The sequence below is a fragment of the Poeciliopsis prolifica genome, unplaced genomic scaffold, assembly GCF_027474105.1.
Source record: "Poeciliopsis prolifica strain line A6 unplaced genomic scaffold, Auburn_PproV2 SCAFFOLD016, whole genome shotgun sequence".
In the NCBI taxonomy this organism is placed as follows: domain Eukaryota; kingdom Metazoa; phylum Chordata; class Actinopteri; order Cyprinodontiformes; family Poeciliidae; genus Poeciliopsis; species Poeciliopsis prolifica.
Genome location: NW_026562391.1, coordinates 1,968,949 through 1,987,014, shown reverse-complemented (window position 1 = coordinate 1,987,014; position 18,066 = coordinate 1,968,949). Strand labels below are relative to the sequence as shown.

Here is an 18,066-nt window from a genome sequence, read left to right as displayed (position 1 = left end):
TGTATACAGATACTTTCAGTTTGCAGTCAAATGAGCTCATTTAGCGTGTTTTTTTTTTAAACATTTTTAAACATCAGTTAAAAGCAAAAATACATCTAAAGCCATGTTTGACCTGATTTCATAAAATGGTCTTGATGTTTATGATGGTGAAACTATGCATGTATTAGCTTTTATTCGAATTTAAAAATGCTTTTTTGATAATAAAGTAGTAATAAGACGGATAAGAATCAGAAATAATAGCAGAGTTTATATTTAAATGCTTTGCCATCCTGACAAGTGGCGGGTGTGTAAATCTAATCTGCTCTTCTGCATCACTAAAATTGGAAATCATTTTTAATGATCATGCAGTTTAGGTTGGACAGAGTCTTTTCTGTGCTCTTCAGTTCCAACTCAACTTTACATGGGAGGTTGTTGTTGACTGATCTGTGCTTTATGGCTGTAACTTTAAAGATTTCATATGGAGGAACCAGGACTTCTCCCTCGGATTCTCCAAACTTGGAGTACAGTGAGACGTCTGCTCCGAAGCAGGTGTGAATCTTGAAACAGGTCTCATCGCCAAATTTTTCTTTGCGGGGATACGTTCCCATCGAGCTCGAGGTGAAAGAGCCAAAGCGAATTTCTTTGTTGAGAACGCCCTCCAGCTTGAATTTACTGTTGACCCTGCGGTAACCGGTAAGACATCTTTCACGAGCGTTGAGAGCTCTGACAGCGCCCGTCAGGAAGAAGTGCAGTGAGTGATACTGAAACGTTTTCTTGTACTGAGCCCTCTGCGTTCGCACCGCGCTGTTGAATTCAGTGAATATTTCTGGTTTGTCCAGAGTGTAAGCATAGATGGCCATGTTTTCTTCTTTCTCCAGGGTTTGGGGTCTTTTCTTCCTAAGCTTGGGCTTCCATTTCTTATTGTAGTGTTTCTCCGCTTCGTCCCAAACTAGTTTAAAATTGTTGTTCATGTTTTTCTCGCTGGCCAAAAACTCTGTCTTTACTTTGTCCGCCATCTCCTTTTCGCAGCCTTCGTACATGTCATCGACAGAGTCCGGAGCCATGTCCAATGGGAGTGGAGTATCAGTCTGGGATCTGGAAATCTGCCAGAAGACAACAAGACAGATGTTACACATTTCTTTACCTTTATGTCTGAATCAAGAAACTCACAAATCTCCTCTTTGTCTAATTTTAAATTACCATTGCAGTTGAGACAGACGCTCCAAACAGCACAAGCAGGAACGTCCACATTGTCATCGTTGCCACCTTCAGCATTTAGCCCTGCAAAGACACAGCAAATGCAGATGTTTCATTTCCTGACATTGTTTGTTACTTACTATTCCCATTTATGTCATTTGAATGCACGATCTAAAGGTTTCACATAAAATAAAGAAGCAGGCTGAACTTTATTTGCCCCACACCGTATGTATATTTTTGGAATTGTTCTCCCAGAAGCAGCCGGACTGACGCAGAGAAACAAAAATGTTAGAAAGTTTCTTCTTCCAGAGCTACAACGATACATCTGGAAACTGACAGTACTTCTGCAAAACAAACAGTGACATAGCATGTTCTATCAGCCTGGCTGAACAAAAATAACTAGGCAAGTAAAATATATTAAACAAATGAATTAAAAAGTGTTTTATCCATAAATTAAAGCAAATTTCTGCCATAGGGAAGTTTAATTATTCTGGAAAATTGGAGAGTAAAAAACAGTCATACCTGAGTTTATATGAAGAGCTTCTGGAAGGATGAATATCAAAATATTAAAAATGGTTTCTGTGTTTTAGTTAGGTTGTTTATTTTCTTTAGGCAGAAAAATCCAAATGATGAAATAGATCAGGATCCAAAGAAAATGAAGTGAAAAGAAAAAAATACAGAAACACTGACCAAGTAAAATGAAGAAGCCTTCTGCCCTCCAGCCCTGATCTACACTGTTTTATATATAAAGCAGAAGCAGAAGTTCATCAGCTAAACTTATCTGCAGAAGAACACATTTCTTTCTTATTGCAAATGTAAACCTCAAAGCTCATGAGCCTCAGTCTTCTTCTGTTAATTGTCAGCAGCAGCTTCCTTTTTTTTTTTGCTAATCTTCATCTGTTTCAGATCCTTCTGTGTCTTCAGCTGCAGGCTGCATAAGCTCTTCGTTCACTTCTGCTCTTGAGCTGTTCACACCTTATTCTTGGTGACTTCTCTTTAAGTTGATTCGCCTCCACTATTCTTAGATCGTTTCTTTTCTACAGCCCTAATATGCACAACTTTAAAATATCTTAGATTTTAAAGACACAAAAATCAACAGATTGTGTGATAAACAGTCATTAAAACACTCACATCCCCCCTCCGTCATTATGGAATAAAATTGAACAAGCATTTATGAATGTTTCTTCTTTTGTTTTGATCCGGAGGCAGAAATATAATCGTTCTAAAATAATGTATAATTTAATACATGCACAATGCTGACATTCATTAAAGAAACAATACGCATATTTACATATTAATGTATTTATTGAAGTTGCACAGAATAAAGAAAAAGAACAGTATTTTCTTCCAGCAGAAATACTTTCACATGAGCAGAACGATGGTTTAAAAACTCTGTCCTCCAAGCAAACCCAAAGCTTCAGCTTGCAGCAGTCAAACGGTTCTAAGTAGCACAGAGAAGCTCGCCATTAGCTTTACGCTACAGCCTGAATTTCTGCATGTTTATTATAAGTGAGGAAGTTAATAGAGATCAATCTGAACTTTCTCTTTAAAGATCAGCCAGGTGTAAATTTAGAACAAGATGAAACTGTTTCAAATTAATGCACTGGAAGAAACAAAATCACAAAATTATTTGCTTTGCAACTTGGCAGTCAAGATTGCTCTGGATACGACTATGTTTCAGAACATAGACAGTCTCACAGTCTTCAAGTTCTGGAGGTTTTTCTGTGCTGATTATCTTGAACGTCTCATAAGGTGGAATCAGAACCTCCTGCTCATGATCTTTGAGCACTGGGTATTTTTCATATAAGCTCCATGACAGGTTGTAATTTTAAAGCATGTTGTCGTACCAAAGTGTGTCAGAGTTGATAATTTGGAGGAGGAGGCAAAATTACCAAATCGAATTTCTTGGTTGACTTCACCTGTTAACGTGGATTGGTTCTACGGAAAGTTGTGTAACATTCATTATGATTGTGTTTGAGGATCTGCATCGCTCTGGTCAGCCAGAAATGCAAAGAGTGGAAAGGAAAAGATGAACTGTATTGTTGTTTATTGGTCTTGACTGCATTATTGAAGGCCTTATAGAAATCTGCTGGTCCTCCAGCTGTGTAAACACAAATTGCTTGCATGTGATCTTTTGTCAGAGCTTCATCTTCTGGTTCTCTTTGTTTCATATTTCTACCTGCACAACTTTGTGCTGCGTTCCATGCCTTGCTGAATACATTATTTTTCATTTCTTTTACAAAGTAAGTATTCTTGACCTTTTTCTCCATCTGTGGAGCACAGGTAGAATACCTGTCATCCACACAGTTTACAACCATGTCCAGCGGATCACCAATCTGAAAGCAATGAGAAAAAAAAAATATATAAAAAAAATATATTAAAAAAAAAAAATATATATATATATATACAATATGTATATACATAAGACAAAGAGAAACACAGCATATAGATGAAATTACATTCACTTCACTTTCTTATTTGGAAATAAAAGTGATGTTACATGCTTCAATGTAGGAAATCAAATTTAAAAAATAACATAGCAAACTTAAAATCAAAATGACCTTTTATAAATTTTGTAAGTAGAATCATTTAATGTAAGATCTTCAACAAAAATAAAACTGCCCATGCTGTTGCAGTAAATATAAAACTTTACTTTGTAAAAAAAAAAAAAGAAAATCTTATATAAAGAATGTTAAATTTGCACTATGACACCAACAAAACTTACCTTCTCTCGTTGAGCATGAAGCAGGCAGCAAAGAGACGACCACAGAGAACCAATCAGGAAGATTTTGGCCGTCATCATCGCAATCCTGCAACAAATGAACAGTTCAAAAAAACAATATTTATCACCGCGATGATTATATATAAGGAATATTAGAATTTAACCTCACAGGAGCTCAAGCAAACACTATACTTGTATTTTAAAACCGAAATCAAATCTTACATTTTTCCAAAAACAAAGTTGTTCTGGATTATATTATCAAGAGATGAAGTGCAGACCAGATGGATTAGGATTTCTACAATGACTGCTCCTTAAATACTCTGCTGCCTAAAACAAGACCCACCCACAGAGACACATGGAAATACTTCGGAAACTTGTGGTCAACTTCACAAAGTAAGTTAACTAATGTGTGTCGGTGTGTTGCTGCTCTAGACTCTTAACTATAGTTTTATAGTGTAAGTAAGACCTGTTTTAAAGGGCTGGGCTCGGCCTGCCTGCTGGGATCTGAAGGTTGACGACACTCCAAGGAAAGATGACGGTACAAAGCATGATTGTCAGGAATTAGCAGAACAAACAGCAAACAGTAGAAATGATTTAAAAGATCTGACATTGGATAAAGGTGAAATGCTTTTTGTAGATGGCTCCTCAAGAAAAAATGAACAGGGAAAAACTCATACCGGGTATGCAGTGGTAACCGACAAAGAAGTGCTAAAAGCTGAAAGACTCCATTCACATTACTCAGCACAGGCTGCAGAGTTGATAGCACTAACCACTGCTTGTAAATTAATGAAAGACAAAGAAGCGACTTTTTACACCGACAGTCAATATGCGTTTGCAACCATTCACACCTTTGCCCAGTATTGGCAGAACAGGGGTATGATAACATCAACAGGAAAACCAGTAACACATGCAGGATTATTAAAAGAACTACTACAAGCTGTGCACCTACCAAAACACACTGCAGGGACAGATAAGGTGTCCCTAGGGAATGCTTTTGGAGACAAAATAGCAAAAAAAAAGCAGCTGAGGGAGAGATAAATGTGCTACATGTGGATGAAAAATCAAACTTATGAAAAGAAACTTTAAGAGACATGCAACAATTAAGTCCTCAAAATGAAAAAGAAGCAAAAATAGAAGGTGATATCTATAAATGATCTGCAAATAAACCTATCCTACCAAAAAATCTGTATAATTGGGATGTAATATAGAGCCATGGCGTTTCGCATGTCTCAACAGGGGGGATGGTAGGACAGATACATCAACATTATACTGTTTATGGATTTATTTCTTATTCAAAAAGTTTTTTGTAGGGCCTGCTTGATATGCGCTAACCATAACTCTCAGGGCAATCTAAGACTGCGTAGAGAAAAATTTCCTAACCTCCAATATCCATTTCAAGTAATACACATGGACTTCAAAGAATTGAATAAAAGTGAAGCAAAAAGTACTGTTTAGTAATAATTGATACTTTCTTCGAATGGATTGAACTTTTTCCCACTAAAAACCCAGATGAAGTGGAAAGGTCAGCTTGGATACATTTAACACACAGTAAAAAGGTCATTTCATTTCAAAAGTAATTTTGAAATGCTCAGGACGCTCAGCGACCTACAGGGCAAAGTCCAGGTCACAAAGGGGGTTAAACCAAATAGTTTTTCCGTCTCAAAACTGGTGAAGATTGTCCACAACCCTGCAGTGTCTTTAGGAGCAGAACGAACTTGCACATTAATGAAAATGACGAACATATTTTTTTGTTTTCATTTTGTGTTTTCATCTGGGAACAAATCATGTCATATTCTTGTAGCACTACTTACAGAATGAGGATAGGTATTCAGGTATGCTTTCCACCTAGATCTATTATCATTGTTTTAGTCTCCACGGCAAGTATGATGTCAGCAAACTACAGAGATTAAACTTGATATGTTTTTAACACCGGACTGTTCTCTCTGTAAACAATGACTTTAACCTGCTCTCATGCAGATGTCTGGTGGTGGTGCAGTGGTGACAAAATTTTTGATAGATTACCTAGGAAGGTAACAGGGATGTGTGCATTAATTCATTTATGATTGCCTGTTTCTGTTTACCATATGTCTGCAAAACATCTAATTCACACTTTGACTAGTGTTTTGTCTCAGCAGTGGCGTCATTGACAGAAACGAGACCTGCATGGAAAATAATGAACCAATATATCGACGCCATTGGGGTCCCTCGTGGAGTAACTGGTGCATATAAATTGGCCGACCAAATTGCAGCAGGTTTAGAATCTACAATTTGTTGGTGGTGCACGTTAAACAAAAACTTTGACAGAATCAACTACGTCCATTTCAATGTACAAAAACTGGGCAATTGGACACACAGTCAGGCTTCGAGGCGGTGCACGAGCAGCTGGCCGCTACATCACTGATGGCTTTCCAAAACCGCATTGCTCTCGACATGGTGTTGGCTGAACGAGGGGGAGTGTGTGCAATCTTTGGTGACAGATGCTTCACTTTTTTTACCCAACAACACAGCAGCTGATGGGAGCCTGACGAAGGCCATTGAGGGGCTCCGTACCCCTAATGGTCAGATGAAGGAGTTCTCTGGAGTGAATACTTCCAGGTGGGACGAATGGATGAATGTTTTTGGAAAATACCGAACCTTTGTGTCCTCTGATTTAATGTCGATGGCTGTCTTTGCTGCCATTCTAACCTTGTGTGGATAATTTACATTATTCGTATTAACCTATTGAATGACTTTATTAAAATTAAAGTATATTTGATGCATAAGGCAGAAGCAGAAGTTCATCAGCTAAACTTATCTGCAGAAGAACACATTTCTTTCGTATTGCAAATGTAAACCTCAAAGCTCATGAGCCACAGTCTTCTTCTGTTAATTGTGATCAGCAGCTTCCTTTTTTTTTGCTAATCTTCATCTGTTTCACGTCCTTCTATGTCTTCAGCTGCAGGCTGCATAAGGTCTGCGAAAACACACAAAACCAACTGAATTTGAGATACACCATCACCAACATACAAACACTAAACATTTTTTGCAAAAAAAACACATGAAATTAATTTTCAGTTTTGACAAGGGTGATTTCAACCCCATAGAAATAACCATGTTTTTATTCAGCTAAATGTGACACTAAGTGACTAAATACCTTAAAAACCATCAAATGATGCTTAGAGACGATGGCAGAGAGTTCAGGCGAATCTCAGCAGACATATAGACGATCAATTCAGATATTCTGTTATTGATTTTATACCAATTCCACTGATAAAACATCTTCATCAACCAGTTGCCACATTGAAACTATTGTTGATCAGAACCAAAGTCCTGGAACAGAATAAGCTGTGATTGGGTTATGAAGAAAATATCAATTGAGGACTAATGAATCAAATGTTAATATATTAATATGAAGACTAAATATTTTACATTCAAGCATTCTGGTACTCTTACAAGTAATAAGACTAAGAAGTTTAGCTTTGCTGATTATCTTGAACGTCTCGTAAGGTGGAATGAGCATCTCTTGCTCCTCGTTTCCAAACTTTGGGGATTTTTTTCAGATAAACTCCATGACCTGCAATTATCTGCAGTCCTTGGAGGCCATGCTAACCTGTGCAAAAAAACAGTTCAACCACCAACTAGTTAAAATCAACCTTAGAATTAAACAAAACATAATAATTTAAAGACATTTTGGACTTGAAATGATCATTTTTCATCTGTTTTATGGCTCTTTTAATTTGGCTTACAAAATGAGTACAGCTATGACTTTGCTTTATTTTATTTGGTGTGGTGAATTCACAAAATTCCCAATGTACAGTTACAGTACAAATATATACATTTAGGGGAAATATTCACCATTTTGTAGTTCATTTTTCAGCAAATACTTTTAAAGAAAATGTCTCTTGGGATATTTTAATATCTTACACGTGTTTATGATATAAATTAAGACTGAAGTTAAATAAGCAATAATATAAAAATGATCAGGACGGTCATAGCGCCCAACACAACAGCCACGTAGCGTTTCTGTTTGCGTCTCACAAGAATAAAAGAGTTTATCATTAGCAGCACAGCGCATGCTGACATGGTCACGGTGTTGCCTCCACCCAACAGGGATTCTGTCATCTTCCGACTCAGTTTGCAGTTTTGGTCTGTCTTTGGTTTCTTGGTGCTCTGAAGCTTGTAGACCACGCTGCACCACGGGTCGCCCGTCACAACGTCCGTGACCCGGAAAACCTCGTAGGTCGGAATGAGCACCTGTCCCGTCTGGTCGACGCTGGAGTAATGCGTGATGTCAGCACCGAAACATGTCTGGATTTCAAAACAGGAGACGTTGCCGTTGACCTCAAACGACTGCTTGCTTGACGCTGCCCAAGTGAATCCCCCAAAGCGGACGTTTGTGTCTATGACATTCTGCTTGAAGCGTTTCCAAGTCCTGAGGTGAACGGTTCGGCACTCCGAGTGGTTCGGATTCAGGGCTTGAATGGCATCGGTCAAGTAGAAATACAGAAAATGAAAGCAGAAGCCGTCCGTGCTGTACTCGTGTTTTCCCGTTTTCACGGCCGTGTTGAAATCCCGTCGGATGTTGGCCAGTTTTGTGAACATGTACAAGGACGTGGAGTGATCGTCTTGCAGGTGCTTGTGCACAGGTTTCTTGGCATGTCTCTCATGCAGAGCCCAGGCGTAGCTGAAGTTCGTGTTGACGTGCCACTCAAACACACCATACAGGTTGATGAGAGACATGGATTGAGAACGACAGCCATCATACATGTCGTCAATGGAATCAGGAGACATATCCAGGGGTAAGACTGCAGCGAACTGGAATGAGAGACGGTTGATCATGTGAAACACTTTCAGGAAATTATTGAAAATAAATATTTTCTTCAGTTCCTGAAATTTTTCTACTGTGGACAATATGAGTATTAGAGCAACAATAAGACAATAAAAAATCAAATTACAAGAATAGAGTCATAACAAGTACTGCTAGCATCATACTGCTTGTATCATAATGCTTTTCTTCAGGGATGATGAGACAAAACAATATGTTTTTACATATCTATTAAAACTATCACTATGTAGTGACAGTGTGGCATCAGATAATATGTGAAAAAATATTTGCTGCAGCCACAACAGAGGTCACCATGAATGCTAAAGCTAGTTAGTTGTGGATGTTTGAAGTTGGTGTCGTGACTCAAGTCTTTCACAGCCTGCAACAGCTTTTCTTCCACTACTGTCTGTTCTGCCCTCTGCAAGTTACTCTAACAGTTTAGAGCTCCATCTGGTGGTTGTTTGGTGGCATTGTTTTGGTTACCCTGAGAATAAAAATTAAGGAAGGAGGAAAATCCACATAAAAAAACCCAAATAAAATACAATGAAATGTGTAATTGTGACATGATAAAGTGTGAAAAGGCTTCAAGTGTCTAAATACTTTTGCAAGGCACAGTAGTAAACCGCTTCTGATCTTTTGGTTCATTTCAGGAAAACAAAATAATCTCACCTCATCAGGTCTCTGGTGCCACCACAGGATTAGAAACGGGTCGTTGTACAACAGGACCAGAACCAGCAACAGCCCGCAAAGAGGAACCAGGTTTTGGAGTTTGATCCCACGCGTTGATTCCCACCGAAACGTCATGTCTGGTTTAAAGAAATGACCGAGGAATTTTGTTGACGTTTTGAAAAAAACTTGATTGCTTTTGAAGATTAGCAATTTACTGTTGTCGAAGGAAAACGCGGGGCTTTTTTAAAATCTTGTCATCCACCTTTAGCAACAAAATGGAAACTTTTCAAGCTTACCTTTTTACTGGAAGTGGCTTCATAATCCATGCAGCACAAAAAAAGACAGAGGCCAGGAGGAGAACTGTTTTTTTCTCTCCACCGAAACTTTGCAGGACAGGATTTACAGGTGCGACTGCTCAGCCCACACCTTCAATAAACCTGCTACTCTAAATAACCAAGCGTCTGCATGCTGTTTGCACAGAAGTGACTGCTAGATAAGAAACAACTGATCCAGTTGACCTTTCATCTTACTCTTCTTTTGAAACTTCTTGCTTTAGTTTGCAGTTTACTATGCTGCACCATGCAGAATTGTTTTATTATCATCATTTGGATGCATTTGTATGTAATAAATAGAAGCACAATCCACTTCCTGTCTGTTTGCACGGCGAGAGGGAGATCCATCCACCAGATGGTAAAAACCAGTGAATCTGGTTCAGCTACCAGCTCTGGCTGACACAAACAAAGGTGAGTCATTCAAGCGCAGAAAACACAAAAACACACAACATTTACATGTAGCTTTCATCACAGCGGTGAACAGCATGTGGTAAGTTATCAAACTTATTTCCCCATTTATTTCACTCCACTCTGTATGCGGTTTGCCTCTGGTTTGCTTGAATATTGTGAAAAATCTTTGACAGATTGATGAAATCCATGGCTTTGCAAACTGGGCCACTAATTCTCCATTTCACCAGATTTTTTTTTTCTCACCATATACGTCACTTGGAAGTAGATCAAGTTGTTCTAAAAGAGTTTCGATTTCAGGGTACCGACTCAACTTACTCTGATTATTACATGATGTGTTTTCTTTCTTCCCCCAGATAAATGATGCAATCTCTGAAAAGGCAACAGAAGGCGTCTGCATGTGTGATTGCTTTTTTATGTTTTTTAGAAGGACTGCTTGTAGCTTTTATCATATATATTTGTCTCAGTTGGAGGGAAACTGTTGGAGAGGTAAGTCACAGTGTGTCTTATTTTTACCCAATTGTACTTTAAGCCGCAAATTATCAGAAATATAAAATGACTGATCTGGAATTTAAAATTCAAGAGCCTGATGTGTGTTTTTAAGTTACCACACAAGTCTTTGTCTGATTGTTTTTGACCATTTTTAAGTTGAAAATGTGCAACAGTTCTCCACGTGTGTTGCCGTCCCTTGAGCTCACTGGAAGCATTTTTTTCCTGTGCTTTTCAGAGTTCTCAACATCTGACCTCTGACCTCGACGACGACAAGTTTTCTGGCTGCAGCACCGAAGTCGTGCTTCTGAACGATGAGGCCATGGAACAAAAATGGCACAGCTGCAGCGCAAATTTCAGCAAAGCCTGGAACGAAGCAGAGCAAAACCTGAAAGAACCAGCAGAAAAGTACATGGAGAAAAGCCATTCTCTGGCTTTACACATGTTCACTGATGTGATGCTGAAACAGGAGAACAAGAACTCTGGACCTGCAGAAAATACCCCAAAACAAAGGGCCGCTTTCGAACCCATCTCCCTTTATTCCTCACTAAGTGAGGCGATTCTAATTTTAAAACAAAATCAGGTGATGTGTTTGAGTACAAACTACAGAACCAAAACTGTTTTGGAGCTCAACATCTCCACCGGTCAGGTCCGATTCAGTACCTTCATTTTAGGCTCTGATGATTGGAATTTTAAAGGAAATGTTTCATGTTTTGAGATATACTCTTGCTTTGGAGCAAACATAACTAAATACTCCATCCTGAAAAGAAATAACCAAGTGGTGATTCCTCCCTATGAAGTTTTTACAGTCACTGACGTTCAGAAACAAACTAGTTCATGTAAAATCACTTACAAACTCAGAAGTAATTTGAAGTGTGTTTATGACAAAGAGAGCAACCAGTTGTATTCCTTATCTGCATTACCTGTGGAGGGATTTTGGCTCATTTTCACCTTCATTTGTTTTGTCCTTCTGTCGCTTTTACTGCTCTGTGTTATTGTGAAGCTTTACAATAGAATCTGCTCAGCTGGCAGAGTTTCAAATTCACATCTATCCAGTCCAATTATAGCCTGTCATTTATAAATGAAAAGAGAAAATATAAACAATGTTTACCTCATGTTATTTCATTTGATGCAGCATTTTCCTTATCATCAGCCCTAGCTCACAGTATAACTGCAATATCATTGATTTTATTAACCAATCTAAATGCAGTTCGATCACTTTGGGAGTTATTTCTGTTCCTACGTGGAATGAGTCCGTTTTAAAATTTCTGTTTGGGAAATTAACACTAAAGCTGCTAAAATATGTCCACACTTCAACTTTCATTATATATGAATAAAAGTTTTCACATTAATGAATCAGGTTTCACAGTTTTGTCACTCGATGTGTTCAGGTGTCACTCAGAGTTTCTAGAACTCGTTTCCTCTCTGCACCACCATGTCGATGGCGTCGCTCCTGACCGCCTTGGAGATCCTCAGGGCTTTTCACCGTGACCCGTTGATCTCCAGCACCACGTCTCCAGCAGCATCGCAGCTGCAGAAAATCTTTATTTATTACACACAACTTTAACTTGGTTTCATTATATAGAAAACATTTGGAGGATTTTCCCTCTAAAAAGTAAAGCATCACATTTTGAGTTCTTGGTTGATTTCTCTGCAACAGACTGGCGACCTGTCCAGGGTGACCCCGCCTCTCGCCCGGAACGCAGCTGAAGATAGGCACCAGCACCTCCCGACCCCGTAAGGGAGATGGGTGCTCGGAAAATGGATGGATGGATGGTTGGTTGATTTCTTAAAATTATTTGTACAGTTTTAAAGATTTCTGATCTACGACACTAAAAAAAAATAATTATGAGAATAAAGTCACTGAGAAGTTGAAAAAATAAAGAATAAAGTAGTATTGCAAGAAATAAGTCAATGTTATGACTTTTTTCTGGTAGTATGGCTTATTTTTTCTTAGTAGGGCCCTAATACTCTGTATTGATCACACTTTTTACTCAACTTTAAAAATTAATCTGAATAAATTCCTGTTAAATCAGAATATAATCATTCAAAATATGTTCATCACATTTTATGCACAAAATCAGCCTTGAGCTGTTTTAGAGTCTCTGTCACTTTAAATTTGAATAGGCTCCTTCTGGACACGCCCCCAACTCAACGTTTACGTTCTCGCCAAAATGGCTGCCACTAGGTGCGCAGTTATACAAAATGGCTGCCACCAGTTGCGCAGTTAGACAAAATGGCTGCCACCAGGTGCACAGTTAGACAAGTGTACATCTTTGACTCTGAGTCAGACCCAAAAGCAGAAGAAGTGGAGCCTCCTGCACAGCGAACAAGAACGCAGCTGGTGGTTTCTGAATTGTAAGTCAAACACAAAACAGCTGTCTTTTCCAGCAGCCATTTTGCATAGCATGTAGCAGTAAAACTAGCTAACCTGCTCGGTTTGACTTGGGGCCAAAAATGCAACATTTATTACATTTTCAGCCGTTCACTTCCATATTGCACTGTGTCAAACAAACTAAAGATCAGACGAGTAATTCAAGTGTAGAATTATTGCTGACAGTTCAGTCAAATATAAATCTATTGTTAATCTCTTCATACTAAATAAATTTTAAAAATTAGTTCAATATTTAGTCACGACTTCATCAATAAATTTGAGTCATGCAGAACTGATCTGATCGTTTCTATTGCAACGATCAGAAGGAAGACCGTGGCACAGAACTACAGTGTGTTCATTGATGAGGTCATTGATGACATCACATACATCACAATAGATCAAAGATGTTCTGAGCCTTTAAATGTTGGAATCTCAAGACATTGAACATTCAGGATCCAGACATCGCCTTCATTATTAGTTTCGTAGCTATGATTAATTTCTCTCACGCTCTCGTGCCGTTTGCCCTGCCGCTCGGCTGGGGACTCGGATACATGCTCACTACAGGCATTGAGAAAATGTTTGATTATTTTAGTGACACGGATTCAGATTTTGATGGCACGGACATGGAAGAAACCGACCCGGCGGGGAAGGTTTCTTCTCCCACTGAGTCTGTGAGGGTCCCCAACGACCAGGCTACCCCGGCTGGGGTAGCCCTCTCACCCTCAGAGAGCTCTGCCCCGGCTGGGGTAGTTCTCTCTGAGGAAGAGAGCAAACTCGTTGGGGACAATGCAAGTCTGGCTGGTGAAGAGTTTTTATTCATATTAAATGATGTTCGTTTATGTATAATATAAATGTAATATTTTTTGATTCACAGTAAAGGTGTTTTTCTGTGCAGCTGAAAACGGTGTACAAACTAATGAACCAAGATGTGAAGTAAGTTTTCCAGGGTTGTTGAACTTCCCCAGACAGTTATTTGGGAACTCGCTGTTTTTCCCGTGGCCTTCCTTGCATGGAGATAGAGTGTTTAGTTTTCGCTTCCCATAGACATTACAGTGAATGAGTATACAAGGATCAATGGACCCGGAGGGGGACGTTGACCTTTTAGAGCAAATGTTTTGGGCAGAAAACATGCAGATGACAGAAGCTCCACCGGACACCGAAGAGGACAGGGACGTTTCAGAAAACCTTTGCAAGTTTTCAAATAACTTGACTAACAGCTGGGTGAACGCCGCGTTACAATCTGTCCTGAATCTGAGCGGGACGAAGCGATGTCTCGCTCAGGAGAAGATCTTCTTGGAGGCGTCGCCAATTCCCTCCTGCTCTGGTTTAATTCTATCAGCAATTCGCAATCCGGGCAAACATATTTCTCCCGAGGAGATAAAGCCCATCCTGGAAGAACTGACAGCGAGGGACCTGGGAAAGGGCGGGGAATTAGAGGTAAGATCATTGGTGGAGCTGGTTTTAGTCTGGCTGGACTCGTTTGGTGGAAAGACCGACACAGAGTTGTTCAGTCAGGGCAGCTGCTCCACATGCCAGGCTAATTGTTTGGAGCTCTTAAGCAGTGGCCCTGTAATTGAACTGCCAACACCTCGTTTTGAGGACAACATCCAAACACTTTTTAGACGGTGGTTGTCTTTAGGCTCAAAACAATTTGTCCTGGCTGTGGAGCAGAGCTGAGTTACAAGCACTGCCTGACGAACAACAATGTGTTGGTGTTCCACCTGCCGCAGTCAGCCAGACTAGGCCAGCGCAATAAACTGACCCCCAACCAGTCCCTCACTGTACAGGAGATATGGACCAGAAGTCTACAAATTGTCATCGGTCATCTGCAATGGTTCTGACAAATCAAATACTACACATGCATACCTCACGGAGCTCAGGTAGTAAAAGCCATTGATCATGTCTTCACTGCAGCGGCTGTCTGCAGTGAAGACATGAACAGGAGGGGATTTCTGTATGTCTACGAAAAAGAAAGGAAGAGATAGATTTGAATTAAAAGTTTTCTCCAGCCCCTCCTCTCAAAAGCGTTAAAGCTGAGAGGAGCAAGAAATTTCTAAATTAGTTTCTGAAAATTTTCTGGGATGGATGGGTAAAAAGATAAGACAGGTTTCCTGTTTGCAGGTTTCTCTCCGGGCGCTCCGGCTTCCTGCCACAGTCTAAAATCATGACTGTTTGGGTAATTGGCCTCTAAATTCTCCTTAATGTGAATAAAACATTAATTTTGTGAACAAAACAGTTGCACAGTGGCTCAGTTGGGAGAACTGTTGCCTTGCAGCAACAAAGTCCTGGGTTTGAATCCCCTCTATCATAACTCTCTTCCATAGAGCCTTTATTTCAGAATAAAAGCTCAGAAATAATTAAATGTATTTCTGACACGTAATTACAAAATGTCAGAAATACATTTTGTAATTAAATTTCATAAATAAAATATCAAAAATAAATTAGCAGGTTTCTCTCCGGCGCTCCGGCTTCCTGCCAAAGTCTGAAATAATGACTATATAAATATATATATATAAAAAAGATTAGACGGGTCTCCTGTCTAATCTTTAATGTTTAGACAGTAATGTATATATATATATATATATATATATATATATATATATATATATATATATATATATTATATATATAATATATATATATATATATATATATATATATATATATTGACTGTCCTGTAACTTTTAGATGCCTCTGCTACACCTGAATAGAGTAATTGGGTCATTAAGGTTCTGGGATCTTATGCACACCAGGAGGAGGTAATTAAGCCGTTTCATTCCAGTGTTTTATTCCTGTTGCACATCTAAAAACTACAGGACAGCGTCCCTCAAGGACTGGAGTTTGATGCTCCCACTTTAAACTAAACAATTTTAGATATATATCCCAACTTTCGCTTTCCTAACATAAGGGCAGAGAAAGTCTCCCCAGAGATTAATTTCTCTGGGGAAATTAATCAATCTCCTCCTTGTGTTGTGCAGAATTACTCAGCTCGGTCAGAACCAGCATTAATCAGCTGATAGCCAAGCTGTCAAGAAGTTTTGAAATAGTCACTCAGGATTGTTTATTTAGATACAACCTGCATTTTGACGTTGAACGAATGTCTATTACTTAATATGGCTTCACTGCCTTTGCTTTTGTAGAGCCCAGAAAATATGTTCAGAACAGTATTATTTGATTTATCAGGGCTGAACTAAGATTAGGACACAAAAGACACAGTTTGAACTTTCCTGAAATTAGCAGGAAGTCAGGATAGAGAAGCCAGAATAGATATAATGTGATCAAAAGCTCTACTTTGTAGAAAATTACATGCAGATGCATTTCCCCACCTTGCAGATATTGAACTGATATCAGTATACAGAGTTACACAATTCTAAGCACGAATCCAATAAAACAATAAGTTAAGTGATGGTGGACTAGGGAAGTGGGAAACATGAACATATTTGATTAGAACCAATAAACCATTTTTTATAAACATAGTTTCTGTTTTTACTGGACTAACCGTTGAATTGCAGTTTTACATTGACAATAGTTTTACCAAGGGCAACTTAGGATGTCTATTGATTATTATTACATGGTTAAAACTACACCTTCTCTCATTAAGGGCTCATTCCATCAGTTTCAATGTCATATATTACAAAATCCTGCCATAAGGAAGTTTAATTATTCTAGACAATTGGAGAGTTAAAAAACAGTCATACCTGAGTTTATATGAAGAGCTTCTGGAAGGATGAAAATCAAAATATGAAAAATGGTTTTGTGTTTTAGTTAGGTTGTTTATTTTCTTTAGGCAGAAAAATCTAAATCATGAAATAGATCAAGATCCAAAGAAATTAAAGTGAAAAGAGCAAAACACAAAAATGCTGACCAAGTAAAATGAAGAAGCCTTCTGCCCTCCAGCCCTGATCTACACTGTTTTATACTGCAGGAGTTCATAAGCTAAACCTACATGCAAAACAGACCACACTTTTTTTTTATTGTTGGAAATGTAAACCTCAAAGCTCATGAGTCTCAGTCTTCTTCTGTTAATTGTGAGCAGCAGCTTCCTTTTACGTGCAGCAGCTTCCTTTGACGTGCAAACAAGACATAGAGGGACGTGCAACAGGTCTTTACCTGTTGCACGTCCCTCTATGTCTTGTGACAGCTGTCCCTACTGTCACACAGAGACCTGAATGGTAATCGTTTTCTGTTCATCCTAAATATTAGTTTAAATATTGATTAGTGAATAGTTTAGATTTCTCGCTTCAAAATTATTTTCATTAACCTGACTCTTTAGTTTACTGTTTGCAGTGCACACATTTAGTTAACTTTACCTGTCAGTTTTTTATATTTTTTGTTAAATGCAACAAATTTTGAGTTACCAGTTTCCTTTGGAGCTGCTGCTGGAATCACACAGAAGAGCTCCAGCTAATTGCTCCTCAGTGGGTCCATTAAAAATCAGACCTTTTGAAATTGACCTATTGGACAACTTCATCAAATGTTTGACTTCATCAAATGTTTGACTTCATCAAATGTTTGACTTCATCAAATGTTTGACTTCATCAAATGTGTCACATTAGTGGATTTGAGCATCACTTGGAGGGAAACAACAGAATGTCCTTCTTACACGGCGCTCTGAAAAAAGGAGAACATGAAAGTCTCAACACAGAAGTGTGTTGACGTGAAGTTGCAGTTTGACCTGACCTCTAACCTCTAACCTCTAACCCACCAAGAGAAGAACAAATGATCTGACACATCTTATGCAGAATAAAACACAGTCCATATATACATGGTTGATATATTGGTGATAGTTCACACACAATGGATGATTCTCCTCAAGATCATACATTTATTCACAGCAGCATCTTTCCTCCATGACTGGCCTCACATATAGTTGCTTTTCATGTTAACCATGAATCTGCAGATCAACAAACAGCTTTTAGTCAACATACCACTTCCTGTTTCTCATAAAACCCCTGCAGACCAACTTCCTGAGGAGTTCAGACATGCAGAACTACAAGTTAGTCAATTAAAACTGAGCATAGATTCTGTGCAAAAAGACATTTCAAGGACCAATTATTATTTGGTCCTTGAAACATTTATTTTATCTTTTCAG

General features: G+C 38.7%; 3 protein-coding genes and 1 pseudogene across 4 annotated transcripts; 1 reads left to right on the top strand and 3 right to left on the bottom strand.

The window, feature by feature from the left end:
• Positions 1-41: 41 nt before the first annotated feature.
• On the bottom strand, positions 42-1,826 carry LOC129367185 (NAD(P)(+)--arginine ADP-ribosyltransferase 1-like). Its single transcript, XM_055041485.1, has 3 exons — positions 1,699-1,826; positions 1,180-1,260; positions 42-1,082 (listed from the first exon to the last, which is right to left on the bottom strand). Exons 2-3 carry the CDS (start codon positions 1,252-1,254, stop codon positions 315-317), a joined length of 843 nt encoding a protein of 280 aa, XP_054897460.1. The 5' UTR covers positions 1,255-1,260; positions 1,699-1,826; the 3' UTR covers positions 42-314.
• A 636-nt stretch (positions 1,827-2,462) lies between these two features.
• Positions 2,463-4,170, bottom strand: LOC129367110 (erythroblast NAD(P)(+)--arginine ADP-ribosyltransferase-like; annotated as a pseudogene).
• Positions 4,171-7,631: 3,461 nt separating this feature from the next.
• LOC129366998 (ecto-ADP-ribosyltransferase 4-like) lies at positions 7,632-9,753 on the bottom strand. Its single transcript, XM_055041173.1, has 3 exons — positions 9,668-9,753; positions 9,372-9,508; positions 7,632-8,692 (listed from the first exon to the last, which is right to left on the bottom strand). Exons 2-3 carry the CDS (start codon positions 9,504-9,506, stop codon positions 7,832-7,834), a joined length of 996 nt encoding a protein of 331 aa, XP_054897148.1. The 5' UTR covers positions 9,507-9,508; positions 9,668-9,753; the 3' UTR covers positions 7,632-7,831.
• Positions 9,754-10,038: 285 nt separating this feature from the next.
• On the top strand, positions 10,039-11,968 carry LOC129366999 (ecto-ADP-ribosyltransferase 4-like). 2 transcript variants are annotated; one of them, XM_055041175.1, is made up of 3 exons: positions 10,039-10,114; positions 10,468-10,600; positions 10,839-11,968. In XM_055041175.1, the coding sequence occupies exons 2-3, from the start codon at positions 10,472-10,474 to the stop codon at positions 11,679-11,681; spliced, it is 972 nt and encodes a 323-aa protein (XP_054897150.1). In that variant the 5' UTR covers positions 10,039-10,114; positions 10,468-10,471; the 3' UTR covers positions 11,682-11,968. The 2 variants fall into 2 exon arrangements, with proteins under 2 accessions (XP_054897150.1, XP_054897149.1); XM_055041174.1 differs by lacking the exon at positions 10,039-10,114 and adding an exon at positions 10,132-10,193.
• The last annotated feature ends 6,098 nt before the right edge of the window (positions 11,969-18,066 follow it).